Source organism: Manis javanica, chromosome 10 (assembly GCF_040802235.1).
Source record: "Manis javanica isolate MJ-LG chromosome 10, MJ_LKY, whole genome shotgun sequence".
In the NCBI taxonomy this organism is placed as follows: Eukaryota; Metazoa; Chordata; class Mammalia; order Pholidota; family Manidae; genus Manis; species Manis javanica.
The window spans coordinates 29,993,601-30,009,075 of record NC_133165.1 but is presented as its reverse complement, the minus strand read 5'-3'; the positions used below and the strand labels follow the sequence as shown (position 1 = coordinate 30,009,075).

General features: G+C 40.9%; 2 protein-coding genes across 4 annotated transcripts in view; one reads left to right on the top strand and one right to left on the bottom strand.

The window, feature by feature from the left end:
- The window catches only part of ZNF394 (zinc finger protein 394), a 73,095-nt gene that overhangs the window by 42,495 nt on the left and 15,125 nt on the right, over positions 1–15,475 (bottom strand). Inside the window, exon 3 of one of the 3 annotated variants that reach the window (XM_037017824.2) lies at positions 11,727–12,535. The exons of the other annotated variants lie outside the window; for them this stretch is intronic. Within the exon in view, the coding sequence (XP_036873719.1) occupies positions 12,330–12,535 (206 nt within the window). The 3' untranslated portion in view covers positions 11,727–12,329. Of the gene's footprint in view, positions 1–11,726; positions 12,536–15,475 lie in introns of those variants that run through there. 3 annotated transcript variants of the gene reach the window in all.
- ZNF789 (zinc finger protein 789) lies at positions 4,865–10,361 on the top strand. Its single transcript, XM_017643306.3, has 3 exons — positions 4,865–5,030; positions 7,372–7,449; positions 8,350–10,361. The coding sequence occupies exons 2-3, from the start codon at positions 7,381–7,383 to the stop codon at positions 8,491–8,493; spliced, it is 213 nt and encodes a 70-aa protein (XP_017498795.2). The 5' UTR covers positions 4,865–5,030; positions 7,372–7,380; the 3' UTR covers positions 8,494–10,361.

Genomic DNA, 15,475 nt, shown 5'->3' with positions numbered 1-15,475 from the left:
GCCCCCAAGTCTCCAGTGTTGTCATTCTGGCACAGTCTGAGTGTCAAAAGCTCAAATGGTTTTTCTGTCTGAGTCAGCAACACTTGCTTGGACTGAGCCCTAAACACATTGGGTAACACTTAAATGGGTAATATTTGAAATGTAACAGTGCCTGGCACATTGTAGGCACTCAACAAATATAACTGAATGAATCAACTCATTATATTTCCTAATTATCATGTCTTTTGGAAATTCAAACTGCTACAACACTGAGTTGTGAAAATCTGTATTCATCTAAAGATGTTTGAAACAAACTGAAGGTTTTCTCCCTAATGCTTCAGGAACACTTATTGTGTGAGGCATTGTTATAAGTACTTTACATTGTTAAAAATCAAAATTCAACCAAGTAAATTTGAAAATATTATTGGTTTTATTAGGCAATCATGAATGAGGCAGCATCCCATTTAGCAAGTAGAGAGATGCTCCAAGGAGTTGCACAAATGGAAAGTTTTATAGATAGTAGGGTGCGGCAGTTACTGGCAAAAGATCAGATTGTTTCAGGTAAGGTCACCTCCCTTAGGAGGAAGAGCAGGGGGTCTTAGGCAGATTATATAACTAATGGTTAGGAGATTGCATACTGACTGGTTTAAAATTCCACTCCTGAGAGAGGCTGAAACTGCAATTAGGTTAGAATTAAGTCCCAGTTTGGTGACTTGGCCCAGGAGAAGTAACCCTGTTGGGCTTGCGCTTTTCTTTTTTCTTTAAGTGTCCATCTCAATGAGTGTTTATATATATATATTTCTTTTTGGTATCATTAATCTACAATTACATGAGGAACATTATGTTTACTAGACTCCTCCCTTCACCATGTTCCCCCCACAAACCCCATTACAGTCACTGTCCATCAGTGTAGTAAGATGTTGTAGAATCACTACTTGTCTTCTCTGTGCTGTACAGCCCTCCCCGTGCCCCGCCCCACACATTATACATGTTAATCGTAAAGCCCCCTTTCCTTTTCCCCACCCTTACCCCTCCCTTCCCACCCATCCTCCCCAGTCCCTTTCCCTTTGGTAACTGTTAGTCCATTGTTGGGTTCTGTGATTCTGCTGCTGTTTTGTTCCTTCAGTTTTTCTTTGTTCTTATACTCCACATATGAGTGAAATCATTTGGTACTTGTCTTTCTCCAACTGGCTTATTTCACTGAGCATAATAAGCTCTAGCTCCATCCATGTTGTTGCAAATGGTAGGATTTGTTTTCTTCTTATGGCTGAATAATATTCCACTGTGTATATGTACCACATCTTCTTTATCCATTCATCTACTGATGGATACTTAGGTTGCTTCCATTTCTTGGCTATTGTAAATAGTGCTGCGATAAACATAGGGGTGCATCTGTCTTTTTCAAACTGGGCTGCTGCATTCTTAGGGTAAATTCCTAGGAGTGGAATTCCAGGCTCAAATGGTATTTCTATTTTGAGTTTTTTGTGGAACATCTGTACTGTTTTCCACAATGGTTGAACTAATTTACATTCCCATCAGCAGTGTAGGAGGCTCCCCCTTTCTCCACAGCCTCGCCAACATTTGTTGTTTGTCTTTTGTATGGTGGTGACCCTTACTGGTGTGAGGTGATATCTCATTGTGGTTTTAATTTGCATTTCTCTGATGATTAGTGATGCGGGGCATCTTTTCATGTGTCTGTTGGCCATCTGAAATTCTTCTTTAGAGAACTGTCTATTCAGCTCCTCTGCCCATTTCCTTTTCTTATCATTAATCTACAATTACATGAAGAACATTATGTTTACTAGGGTCACCCCTTCACCAATTCCCCTCCACAAACCCCATTACAGTCACTGTCCATCAGCGTAGTAAGATGTTGTAGAATCACTACTTGTCTTCTCTGTGTTGCACAGCCCTCCCCATGCCCCCCCACATTATACATGCTAATCATAATACCCCCTTTCTTTTCCCCACCCTTATCCCTCCCTTCCTTCCCATTCTCCCCAGTCCATTTCCCTTTGGTAACTGTTAGTCCATTCTTGGGTTCTGTTATTCTGCTGCTGTTTTGTTCCTTCAGTTTTTCTTTGTTCTTATACTACACATATGAGTGAAATCATTTGGTATTTGCCTTTCTCTGCTGGGCTTATTTCACTGAGCATAGTATCATCTAGCTCCATCCAGGTTGTTGCAAATGGTAGGATTTGTTTTCTTCTTATGGCTTAATAATATTCCATTGTGTATATGTACCACATCTTCTTTATCCATTCATCTACTGATGGACACTTATGTTGCTTCCAATTCTTGGCTATTGTAATAGTGCTGCGATAAACATAGGGATGCATCTGTCTTGTTCAAACTGGGCTGTTGCATTCTTAGGGTAAATTCCTAAAAGTGGAATTCCTGGATCAAATCGAATTTCTATTTTGAGCTTTTTGAGGAACCTCCATAGTGCTTTCCATAGTGGTTGAACTAATTTGCATTCCCACCAGCAGTGTAGGAGGCTTCCCCTTTCTCCACAGCCTCGCCAACATTTGTTGTTGTCTTTTGTATGGTGGTGACCCTTACTGGTGTGAGGTGATATCTCGTGGTTTTAATTTGCATTTCTCTGATAACTAATGATGTGGATCATCTTTTCATGTGTCTGTTGGCCATCTGAATTTCTTCTTTGGAGAACTGTCTGTTCAGCTCCTCTGCCCATTTTTTAATTGAATTATTTGCTTTTTTTTGTTGAGGTGCATGAGCTCTTTATATTTTTTGGATGTCAAGCCTTTATTGGATCTGTCATTTATGAATATATTCTCCCATATTGTAGGGTACCTTTTTCTTCTATTGATGGTATCCGTTGCTGTATAGAAGCTTTTCAGCTTGATGTACTTCTACTTGTTCATTTTTGCTTTTGTTTTCCTTTCCTGGGGAGAGATGTTCATGAAGCAGTCACTCATGCTTATGTCCAAGAGATTTTTGCCTATGTTTTTTCTAAGAGTTTTATGGTTTCATGACTTACATTCAGGTCTTTGATCCATTTCAAATTTACTTTTGTGTATGGGGTTAGACAGTGATCCAGTTTCATTCTCTTACATGTAGCTGTCCAGTTTTGCCAGTGCCATCTGTTGAAGAGGCTGTCATTTCCCCATTGTATGTCCATGGCTCCTTTATCATATATTAATTGACAATATATGTTTGGGTTAATGTCTGGAGTCTCTATTGTGTTCCACTGGTCTGTGGCTCTGTTCTTGTGCCAGTACCAAATTGTCTTGATTACTGTGGCTTTGTAGTAGAGCTTGAAGTTGGGGAGTGAGGTCTCCCCCACTTTATTCTTCCTTCTCAGGATTGCTTTGGCTATTCGGGGTCTTTGGTGGTTCCATATGAATTTTTGAGCTATTTGTTCCAGTTCATTGAAGAATGCTGTTGCTAATTCGAAAGGGATGCATTGAATATGTAGACTGCTTTGGGCAGGATGGCCATTTTGACAATATTAATTCTTCCCAGCCAAGAGCATGGGATGAGTTTCCATTTGTTAGTGTCCTCTTTAATTTCTCTTAAGAGTGTCTTGTAGTTTTTAGGGTATAGGTCTTTCACTTCTTTTTTTAGGTTTACTCCTAGGTATTTGTGCTTTTTTTTAAACAACATATATTAACTCTTTTAATACAGTAGTCCCCCCCTTATTTCTGAGGGGTATATTCCAAGACCCCCAGTGGATGGTTTAAGGTAGTACCAAATCCTAAATATACTTTTTTCCTATATATACATACCTATGATAAAGCTTACCTTATAAAGTAGACACAGTAAGAGATTAACACCCGACAATAGTAAAATGGAATGATTTATTACAATATACTGTAATGAAAGTTATGTGAATGTGGTCTCTCAAAATATCTTATTGTACTGTACTCACTCTTCTTGCGATGATGCAAGATGATAAATGCTTCAGTGAAGAGATGAAGTGAGGTGAACAGTGTAGGTGTCTGTGAGGTAGCTAAGCCACTATTGACCTTCTCACCCTATGTCAGAAGGAGATCATTTGCTTCTGGTCAGGACTACAGTTGACCTTGGGTAACTGAAACCAGAGAAAGTGAAATCCAAGGTAATGTGGTGCGCACCTCTTTACTCATAACAACCCTATGAAATTCACAGTACTAGTGTCCTCATTTAAAGTGTATGGATACTAAGGTACAGAGTTATTAAATGATTTGTCCCAAGTCAAACAACTAGCGTGATGCTGGTGACACATGGCCCATGGGAATCAAGATTTAAAGGGAGATTTCACACAATACGTCAAAAGTTTTTTTTCTTTAAATCTGTATACTTTTTTTTTAACTATAGCATCCTATCAAACATTAATTAGTCCTCTCAATTACAACTAATTTCCAGTTAAATAGTCCCAGGTTGCTTAAATAATAGCATTCATGTAACAGAAAAACAATCCCGAATGACATAATTTTAGATAAGTACCTATTTTTCACCCTTCTATGTTTAAGTAAGAACACATACGTGTATAACAAACAGTTCATTATATTCAACATACTGTTTTTTGAATGGTACGGTTATGGCCCTCTAAATTGGTCTCCCTACGTTGGACTCAGAAGAGGAGGTTTTGAAAATATTCAATTGCACGAGGCCTTCCCCTCGAGGTTCTGACACACTTGAGATTAGCGTTTTTAAATCTTCAGCCGATTCCTTACTAGGCGATTCTTGACGGCGGGGTGGGCGGGAACAGGCGGGAGCGGGCTTATCTGTCACGTGACTGAGTTGGCACAGCCTTCGGCCGTTGATTAGTTCTGCCGGAGAGGCGGGGGCGTGAGCCGAAGGCCGCCTCTCTCTTAACCCGACCAGAGAGTTGCGAAGCCTCCGCCGTTCCTAGAAGGTACGCGGGCGGGGGACGCTCTTCCCTGCCCGCGGGAGTAGAGCCGACGAGAGGCGCTGGGATCTTCCGTGTTCGCTCACTCAGCTGAGGGTTCGCCGAGGGGCGTAGACTGCTTCCCTGTTCCGGGTCGGATCGTCGAGATACTGCCGCAAGGGAACACTGAGGACTTCCTGGAGGAGGCGCCGATCAGGTTTGGGGAGAAAGGAGCTAGCGTGATGGGAGGGGTGGGTGTCGAGGGGAAGCCGCGGTGGCTGCGCCGCTGAAGTTGTCAGGGCTCGAGACACATACACACTGCCTGCGGGGAAAATAATTTACCGAGCGTGTTCCCGAAGGTGTCAGCTTATGCATGTTTTCCAGTCTAAAATAATAAGAAAGAACTAGAGAGTCCAATGAATGAATGGCTGGTTAATACTACGGTTTGGTTTGCGTTTGTCGTAGAGGAAAACGAGATGTGATTTAAAATTTAAGCGGTTCACATCATTGTGAAGTAGCATTTTAGATCCTCACTTCCAAATGCACAGTGTTCACAGTAGATAATATAGTTTGGGTAAAGAAAGTGTCGAGGTCCGTTCCCCTATCTTGGAGCCGTTGATCGGGACATTTTTTTGGAGTGTCTCCTTGCTTAAGAGGCAGAGGGTCTTCCAAACAATGTTTTTGGGGAAGGTGAACCGTGTGTGAGGGGATTTGTTTAAAATGCACTTACATAAACAATTTCACCTGTGCCCAGAAAAGCACAAGAAATATATATGGGTGTGTGTGTGTGTGTGTGTGTGTATGTATGTATGTATATGTATATGTTAAATGTTAGATAATTTTTTGTTTATATAATATAAGATAATTATTTCTTTATAATGTTAAAGAAAAAAGGCCACAGTTTGGGCGTACCCCTAGGCCAACCACCCATAGCTGTGGAACCACAATGTAAACTGTCCTTCTTCATGCCTGGATGACCTTGCGGCTTCCTAGCCAATAAGCTACAAACAAGTAAATTTGTGTAGTGCTACCACAAAAAGAATATAAGTTTCTAGTAACCAGTAGTAACACAAAGCAGAGCATCTCCTCATTCACTTGTAGCAGAGAAAAACAAGTCCATCATCAGTTCTTAGCTAAGACCCCTGCAACCAAAGTCAGAGAGTAAAACAAGTTTACTGCCATGTATACCTGGAAGATACTCAGGGAAAAATAAGTAACTCCTTAGGGGCTTTGAATTCAGGCCTATGTACCATAATAATAGGGAAAGGGGAGGGGAGATCTAGGCCTCTTAGAGCTGAAGAAATGATTTTTAGGAAAGATGAATGGGCCCTTAGAAGGTAGATGGGAGATCTGGTAGTTTGTGACAAAGTTTGTCTGAGTATGGGGTTGATGTCCAGTCTCTTGTGACAAGAGTCAATCATACCTGGTTGATGAAACTCCCCGGGTGTTGGTGGACAATTGAGCACCTTTTGGAGGATCTGTCTTTAGGCAGATGAGGGGAATTGAAAGAAAGCTCCCTGCATTTATTGTTTTTCAAGTGCCTGCAGCTCTAAACAAACAAACAAACAAATAAATAAATAAATATTCCAAAGTATCATATTTTTTGAGTGGCATATTCTGCTAGCCCTCTCATGCTTTACGAACTGAGTGTAACTGCTGAAAGCCCAGCTTCTTAACACTCTGAGTTTCTAAGTCTAATTTGTTTCTTGCTCAATAAAAATATTTGTATCAAGTAAAGCTCTCTGAATTTCCTTTTGACACTAATCACCTCTTTGTATACAATACATAGCTTGAATTCTCTGATGACTGCCCCAAAACATTTTCACACTTTTTGAGCTGATTCTGTATGATGTGAAAATGAATGAAGCCCACCCAAATTAGAACAAAGGTTCTCCTTTCAGAGCCTGCTACAGCAAGGGCGTCAGCCACCATCAGTTGTGTTTGGCAGAGACTCAAAGGCAGGCAGGGGAGAGCTTCATGGTGGGAAAAAGGGGAAAGCTCAGATATGCCCAGTTTGGAGGCTGTTGACTTGGGAAAGCTGGTGGCAGTTTGAATAAATAGAAGCAGGACACCCTGTGTGACTGGATAGAGGAGCATATTTGGCTTCCACTGTTGGTCCTAAATTGGAGGAGGGGCTAAGCCGGCAGTTATTGACCAAGTTCTGATCTGGGGCTCATTGCTGCTTTGACTGGTTTGGATTCCAGACTGGTTGCTGCTGGTAACCAGTTAGTCCCACTTTGATCTCTGATCTGATCTCTTTATATATTTAGTCTTTATATATATGGGGTGCTGCAGAACATGTTCTAGGGAGAAGGGGTGGGGGCAGGGCCATAGGTTCTCTTGGGTCAAGCTTTGGAAACTGAGCTAGCTTCAGAAATTCCTAAAAAGACAGCTCTAGAGGCTCCTTTCATCTTATCACATATTCCGGCAGCAAACACAGTGACTGTGTATTAATTAGCTGGGATTTATTGGCCCCGATGGACTTCTCTGTCCCAGGCCTGCCTGGTAAGAGCTTCAAATTCCAGCTGGCCTCACTCATTATCTTTTTTCTCCTTCAGTCTAGCGTGATGGCTGTGATTCTGCCCCATCTCAGAGACCAGGCTATGGAAGCTATATTCCTGACAGCATGTTGGAAGGTGAGCTGGGTTCCTCCTCCACTTCCTTGGTATAGTCCCTACAGCCAGGTGATGGCCTTAACTTCCCTTGTTCAGGTTGGGCTATCTTTATCCACTTGAGGATTTTTCCTTCATAGAAGGTGTGATGGAAAGAGTTTGATCTCTGGGGTCAGACAAGGGGAGGGAGTCAGGGGACCAGAGATTTGGGGAAAATTCATGTCGGGTGTTTATTCCCATAGCTCCTTCCCTGCTGGGCTGTCTTCCTCTGAGGCCCTACCTCCATTCTTGCTTTCTCTCCAACAACTTTCTGGATTCCAAATACCCCTCTCTGACCTTGCCCTGTAATGGTTCCCCAAGGTAGCCAGCCCCTGCCTGCTTCAACATGCCTTTTTGGTTTTCTTTAAGCCTGTCCATTCCTTTGTGGGTAGTCTGCATGCTAATCTAACCTCAGTGACCTCATTTGAGTGTGCCATTTTTTTCCTAAGGGAACTTGGGGCAGAAGAAATAACACTAAAAGGTAGTGTTATACAGTAAAAGGTAGTGTTATATGGAGCAGGGATCAGCACACTGACCTAGATTTGGTAGGAAGTTTGGAACATCGCCACACTCATTCACTTACCAGTAGTCTCTGGCTGCTTTTGTGCTGCAGTAGCAGAGTTGAATAATTGCAGGAGACACCAAATGGTCTGAGAAGCCTAAAATATTTACCATCCAGCCTTCTAGAGAAAAAGGTTTGTCAACACCATAGTACAGAAGAATGAACGTGTGTGACCTGAGGTCATAAGACCTGAGACCCTGAATCTGTTTATTAATGAGCTTGGTCAAGTCGCCTTCCTTCATCAAACCTCACCTGTGGAATAATACTAATAGCTCACAAGTTACAGTAAGAATGGAAGCTCTAACTAGTCGCTGTGTTTTCAGGAATTGCTGTCCTTTGAGGATGTGGCTGTGTACTTCACCAGAGAAGAGTGGGACAAGCTGGACTGGGCTCAGAAGGACCTCTACAGAGACGTGATGTTGGAGAATTACAGAAACATGATCTTGCTGGGTAATGATTCGGCCTGAGGAAGTGGCTTTGAGGGCTTTGAATGTCTGCACCAGTCCTCAACCCCTTATCTGCAATTCTGAAATCAGTAAAAGCTCTGAAATCTAGAAGTTCTTTCATAGCTTCTTTGGCTACAAGAACCATCCTGAAGTCATAAGGGGTAAAACCTGGTATTGTACATGAAGCTATTTATCATCCTTATTTTTTCCCACATGATCTTTTTATCTATGCAGTTAGCATCAGAAATATCAGTGAGTTTCGTTAAGGGTATAGCTCCAAACCTGTTGCAGTGGTACATAATAGAAAACATGCACACCAAGTCACCTTTCTAAAATCTGGAAAGATTCTGACTCTTGAAACACTTCTGAACTCAAGGGTTTCAAATACGGGATTGTGGATAATGAATAATTAACTTGTTTTAGTGGTTGGAGTTGCTTAATCTGTTTCCCACCCCACTGCATCCTTCACCTCTGTAAGACCTGTAGGAGTTGAAAAGATTATGGGTCCCAAAGGCTAGCTGCTTTCCCTCTTGATAAGTTATTTTTCTTTCTTCTCTCTGCACACCTTGTGTGCAGCATCACCAAGTGCCAGGGAAATGATTCTTAACGGACTTCCATTTCTGAGCCTTTATCACTTTCGTATTCCCAGGGCCTGCCTTTGTCTTACTCCAATGCAGTCTCCTCCTTTGGGCACTTCCTTGATAAATAGTTTTGTTTCTGGAGCCACATGTTTGACCCCCACCCCACAGACACTCTTGGCATAGTCTTGACCCCCCTTTCATGGGATTGCCCATCCACCTCTGGATTTTTGAGGTTTATTTTCATTTTGAAAGCACTGTAAGAGTATACTTGAATGCATGGAAGGTAGAGGAAAGCATGAAGAGGTGAGGTAAACATTCAGGGGTAACAATATCTTTTAAATATTTCCTTCCAGCTTTCTCCCCCTATGCTTTAAAAAAAAACATAGCTGAGCATATGCTTTGTATAATTCTGTAATCCCATTAAAACTTGATGACGATAGTATCAGCATTTTCCCTGTTAAAGTCCCCATCAATATCAAAAGATAGTAGTATAATTCTGTTGTATGAGCCATATTTAATCATTGTTCCATTTTGGGATGCTTGCTTGGCTTTGTTTTTGTTTGTTGATTTGCATGTGTGTTTATCATCTTCTGTATTACAATGTTCCAGTGGATTTCTGACTATAAATCCTTACATGAACATCTGATTATTTCCTAAATGGAATTTGGAGTTAATGGGTATAGACACTTTTTCCTATATATTTCTGAGTGACTTTTAGTAGGAGTTGAAAATAAAAATCATTTGCAGGCCCACTGCCCAGAAGTAACCTGTTAACATTTTGGTGTACTTTTTCCCAGTCTTTTTAATATGTGTATACACACACACATGTAGTTTTTAAAAGCAAAATTTGGATCATACTTTACATGAGGTTTGTATTCTGCTTTCAAATATAAAGGGAGCATTTTTCTATTTTAATAAATATTCTCTGAACACGAGGATTTTAAATATCTGCCTAATACTCTTGCCTTCATTATGTTAACTTGCTATGCTTTAATCTGTCCCCCATTGACATTTTATTTCTATTTTTGCACTATTACAACCGTGCTGAGCATCTCTGGTACATTAATCTTTGTCCTAATTTTTTCTTAAGCTGTGTTTCTAAGAGGGAAATGACCACGTCCAAGAGTGAATACTGTTCAGGCTTTGAGTAAAGATTATCAGATTTTTCACAAAGATAGAGCCGATTTCTATTCCCACCAGCTCTTTTGATTATTATCCTTATCTCTGCTTCCCACCTTAGACCCCAAGGGGTTAACCTGAGCTCAAGAACATCTCTCTGTAACTCACTAACCACATTCCATTTACTTCCCCGAGTAGGATTTCAGTTTCCCAAACCTGAGGTGATCTGTCTGCTGGAGCAGTGGGAGGAGCCATGGATCCTGGACCTGCCAAGAGCTGGGACTAAGAAGGCTTGCTGTAGTGCTTGCCCAGGTGGGTGAGAAGACCCAGTCCAGTGGAAATCATACAAGGAAGGGAAGTCACATTAATGAAGCCCCTTCTGTGCCCAGATACTAAACCAGGTGTTTGGCATATATTTATGATCTCACTTTCTCATCCCTACTGCCTCTGAAGGTAGCAGGCATGACCATCACTTCCATTTTCCAGATGAAGAAATTTAAAGATTAAGATATCTAACCCACAGTAGATTGGGAGCTGGGGTTTGATCTCAAGTCTGCAAAGCCCATTCTCTTTGTGCTGCAGTAAGCACTTCCCTGAAGCAGCTGGTCTGGTGTTTTCTGACAGCTCTTATGCCATCCTGGATATGCCTTTTTTCTACCGTCTTTACTTATCCTTTCTCTACATTTTCTCTTGTTCCCTAGCTTTCATATCCCCTGGGTGTTTCTTTATGTACTTAGCTTTTCCCTATGTACTGTGTTCTTATTGCTGCTCCTATCCTTGTTCATATTCCTCTATACCAAGGCTTCTCAGCTACAGCACCATTCACATTTGGGGCTGGACAATTCTTTGTTGGGGAGCTGTCCTGTGCAGTGTACCCAGTGGCCTCTACCCACTAGCTTCCAGTACCACCACCTGAGTTGTGACAAACACAAATGTTTGTAGACATTGTCCAATGTCCCTTGGGAGGTGAGACCACCCGTGGATGAGAACCACTGCTCTCTTCTGTTGACTTTTGTACCTACTTCCCTCTGGTTCCTTTTCTATTCTTATACTTCCTCCATTTTTAGGAGTTTTTCCCAGAATTTTAAGAAACATACTCATCTAGAAAGTATAAGATGCTACTTCTCCTGCATTTACGTGACAATGCTGAGGACCTAGAATAAGTTATTTTGTCCAGTAATCGTGGTAGATTTGTTCAGTTCTCACATTCTTTGACAGGCTCTTGTACAATTTTTAATTGGTTAGTTGATGTTAAGAACTCTTTCTGTTATGAAAGCTGAAAGTCCCGTGAAAGGCAGAATTTTGGCCTCTTTAGGATGATGATGTAACTAAGTAAGCCCTTACCTTCATTTGGGTGTCATGTTACAAACAGTTGTCCTCTTTCCCTTTTTACCTTATGTAGTGGACAGGCCATTTATATATTGTCTTTCTATTTGGCTAGATTCTGAAGGCAGATACAAGACGAAAACACTAACTCCAAAGCAGAAAATTTCTGAACATTTTGAGTCATGTAAGATATCAGTGGCAAAGCAGGAAATGACCAAGAAACCTTCAGAGAACTTACATAAATTTAATGAATTTGTGGACATTTACAGGTTGGCACTCCCTATTATTGGTGATGAGTACAATGAGAACTTCCTTCAAAACCTTAACTTTATTCAAGATCAGAATGCCCAAGCTCAGAAGAGGCAGGGCAGATTTGATGATTATAGAACACCCTTCAACCAGAGGTCATTGCTCTTGAGACGTAAGCAAATCCTGACAAATGCAATATCTCACAAGTGCAGAGAATGTGGAAGAGCCTTCAGGCGGCAGGCAAATTTTGTTCGACATCAAAGAATTCACACTTCTGAGGATCCCTTTGAATGTGACATCTGTGGGCAAGCCTTCAAACAAAAGTCCATTCTGAGTGTCCATAAGCAGGTTCACCCGCAAAAAAAGCCATATAAATGTCACGACTGTGGAAAATGTTTTCGTCAAATGGCTTATCTTATTGAGCATAAGAGAATCCATACCAAAGAGAAACCCTATAAATGCAGTGAATGTGAAAGAATGTTTAGTCAGAATTCAACCCTGATTCGACATCAGTTAATCCACAGTGGAGAAAAACCCCACAAATGCCTTGAATGTGGAAAAGCCTTTGGTCGGCATTCCACACTAACGAGCCATCAACAAATTCACACCAAACCCAACACTCATAAATGCTGTGAGTGTGGAGAATCCTTTGGTCGGAATGTGGATCTCATTCAGCATCAGAGGACCCATACCAAGGAGGAATTCTTTGAATGCAGAGAATGTGGAAAAACTTTTAGTTTTAAGGCCAATCTTCATCGCCATGAGGTCATTCATACTGGAGAGAGACCCTATAGGTGTGACAAATGTGGGAAGTCTTTCAGTTGGCGCACAAGCTTTATTAAGCATCAGGGCACTCACAGAGAGCAGGTACTTATGTGACAGTAACCAGGAAAGCTACTATTTAAAGACCAGAACTTAACGTAGCAAGTATGTATACCTTGCAATAGTTATTATTTTATGAAATTATAATTACTTTATCACTTTGTGAAAAAATTAACAAACAGGAACTGCAGTGGTTTTTCTAGGGGATCCTCTTTGTAGCTGACTTTCTTGCTGTCATCAAGAAGCACTTAATAGAAAATGTAACAGACTCTTGTGTCCCATCTTCCTTGAGCCCCCCTATCCCTTCATTGCCCCAAGGCCAAAGCAGGATGGAGGCAGAGCAGCTTTGCTCTGTGGACCCCAGGCTGGAGACCATTTGATGGATCATGAATGATTTGAGGATGCTTTTCTTATTTCTCAGTAAAACTGGGGGAAAAAGTTTTTAATAAAAAGTAAAGGTGAAAAAAAATGCTTTTCTTGGTTTCATGTAGAAAAATGCCCTGATATGGCAGAGAATTTTTAAGAATTAAGAGCTACTCACTAGTAACTAGTAAGATGTTGACAATTCACTGACCCATAAATTAAGATCCTGCTAGTGCTCTGGCCTTACCTCTTCTGTGAGCTTCATCTGACTTGCAGTATGTGTGGGGTGAGTAGCTCATTCTGGTCTCAGCCAGTGCTTGATGGGAATTGATAAATACCAAGTTCCCTGCGCTCTTGGGTGGAATAGCTAAGAAGCAGATGTTCTCCAGTTTTCTTGAGTTTTTCCATGGAATTACATTCACTCACTGCAGTAGCTGCTTTATTGTCCATCTTCCCTTCTTTGTATCCCTTCTACAATACCCTGCTGGGGTCTCAGCACCTTGTCCCCCTGCAGGTTAAGTTGCTTGTGCTCAAAGTTTCAACTCTGGTCTTTGAGGAGCCGTATCCTTTTTGTGGCCAGTTATTCCAAGCACATTTTTTACATTTGGGTTATATAGGTTGAGCTGACTGTATGACTCTTCCCTGCAGCTCACTAAATACAAGAAGCCCTTTTGATACTCTAATATCCTAAACATCCTCCTAGGTCTGTAATTAAGATTGCTGTTTGGACTCTTTCATATAATTCAGATTCTCTAGTTTCTTCTTGATTTATTTTATTATTCCTACCAAGTCCATGACTTCTTACCCAGCATATATAAAAACAAAAATGTTCTATGAAGAATGAGAAGTGGCACTCCAGAAAATTCAGGAATCTTAAGCCTTGCAGGAGGAAAATAAGTGTTAGATAGTAAGTTCAAAAATCAGTGTTTTTTTTTTACTGGTCAGCATGAATTGGCTAGAAGAAAAGGTTGCCAAATTGTACTTCTTTGAACAAAATTGGGACTTCTGCCTGAGGAGGAAGTAAGCCAATGAAAGAGACGCCCTGCTTACAACAACCTTAGGAGTTGGGGATCCATGAAAAGCAGATTCAGCCTTGAGTGGCAATTAAATCTGTATTGTTTAGATAATTCACATGCTTCCAGCTCTTCAGAAAGATGGCACAACTAAGGATCCAGCCATAACATGAAATGCCTACCATCAGCCACATCTGACCCAGGAAGAGATGCACATTCAATATGGTAGCACTAGCCATAGGAGGCCATTTGAAGCAAAATTAAATGAATTATAAAGTTCCTCAGTCAAAAGCCACATTTCAAGTTCAGCACAGGTAAAGAACATTCCCATCATCACAAAGATCACTGCACTGGTAGAAAGACCCTAAGAACTTACAGAGAAACAAAGGAGCTTGTATTCACTGCCACTCCCTGCTCTACAATTATGGAACTTCTTTTCCCTTTATAAATGGCCCCTATAAAATGATTTGCTGGAAAAAAATGTGTATTTTTTTTCAGTAGAATTTCTGGAACATGGAGGAATGGAGCTGGTTTGGAAGCCTTGCTGAATTAACTGGCTTTGTAGGCCCCCACCTCACGTGCAAGTGCAGGTTAGGCTTCCTGCTTTCCCAAGAGGCCAAGAGTACAGATTATGATGTCAATATCAATATATGATATATGGATGGCAAGAAAGGACGAGAGCAGAGGAAAATTGCAAAATGCAACAGGACAGTCAATTCTACGTTTGCAGAATCCCTACAGCAAAAAGAACACAAGGATCACTGCCTGTACTGATACACTGATTACCCAATCACTTACTAGCTATGTGACCTTGGGCAAATAACCTTGATAAGCTTGGGAAAAATACCAGTGTTATACAGCGCATGGTCTGCTTAAACTGGTATTATGTACACATCTCACCCTCAGCCCAGTACTGTTGATATGAAATCTCATTTAAGTAAGTTAAATTCTCCTCTGGACACTCAAGCCTGAGTAATCCATCCCTCCTTGGTTACAAGAAGGGTCCAGGGAGAAAATATGTACTACTATTCTACCATGTCCAAGGTCAAGGAGGTGAATTCTAAAAGGCAATTCTTTCAGTTTTGGTTTTTGTATGTTTAGGGAGAAAAATCAACACGAGGTAAGATGAGAAGACTGGAGACTTTCATAAAGAATGTAATTGGCACTTATTGGGGGGAAGAAATTGGGAAAGTATATTAAGAGCCATAAAGTAGCTCACACACTAATCAAGGAATTCTGGGAATCTAGCCTTAGATTCTAAAGAACAATCCATGTTGTTAAAATTACATGGATATTCACTACAGCATTGCTTCTAACAGTGAACATTAAGAAATGCCTGAACTGTCCAATAAAAGGAAAATGGCTCAATTGTTACATAAAGATTATGAAGATGGCATAAAAGCCTTAAGACATTAAAGATGTCAAATATAAACACTATTATTTTCATTATAGAAAAAGTTTGTGTAGAAAAAACTAAAAGGAAATATAACAAAATGCCAGTAACAGGTGGATCAGTGTGGCAGGCAGGTT

Coding starts and splice junctions, on each gene's coding strand:
- ZNF789 (XM_017643306.3), top strand. CDS start 7,381: ATGGCTGTGATTCTGCCCCATCTCAGAGACCAGGCTATGGAAGCTATA. Junction 7,450..8,349: donor TCCTGACAGCATGTTGGAAG/GTGAGCTGGGTT, acceptor CTGTGTTTTCAG/GAATTGCTGTCCTTTGAGGA.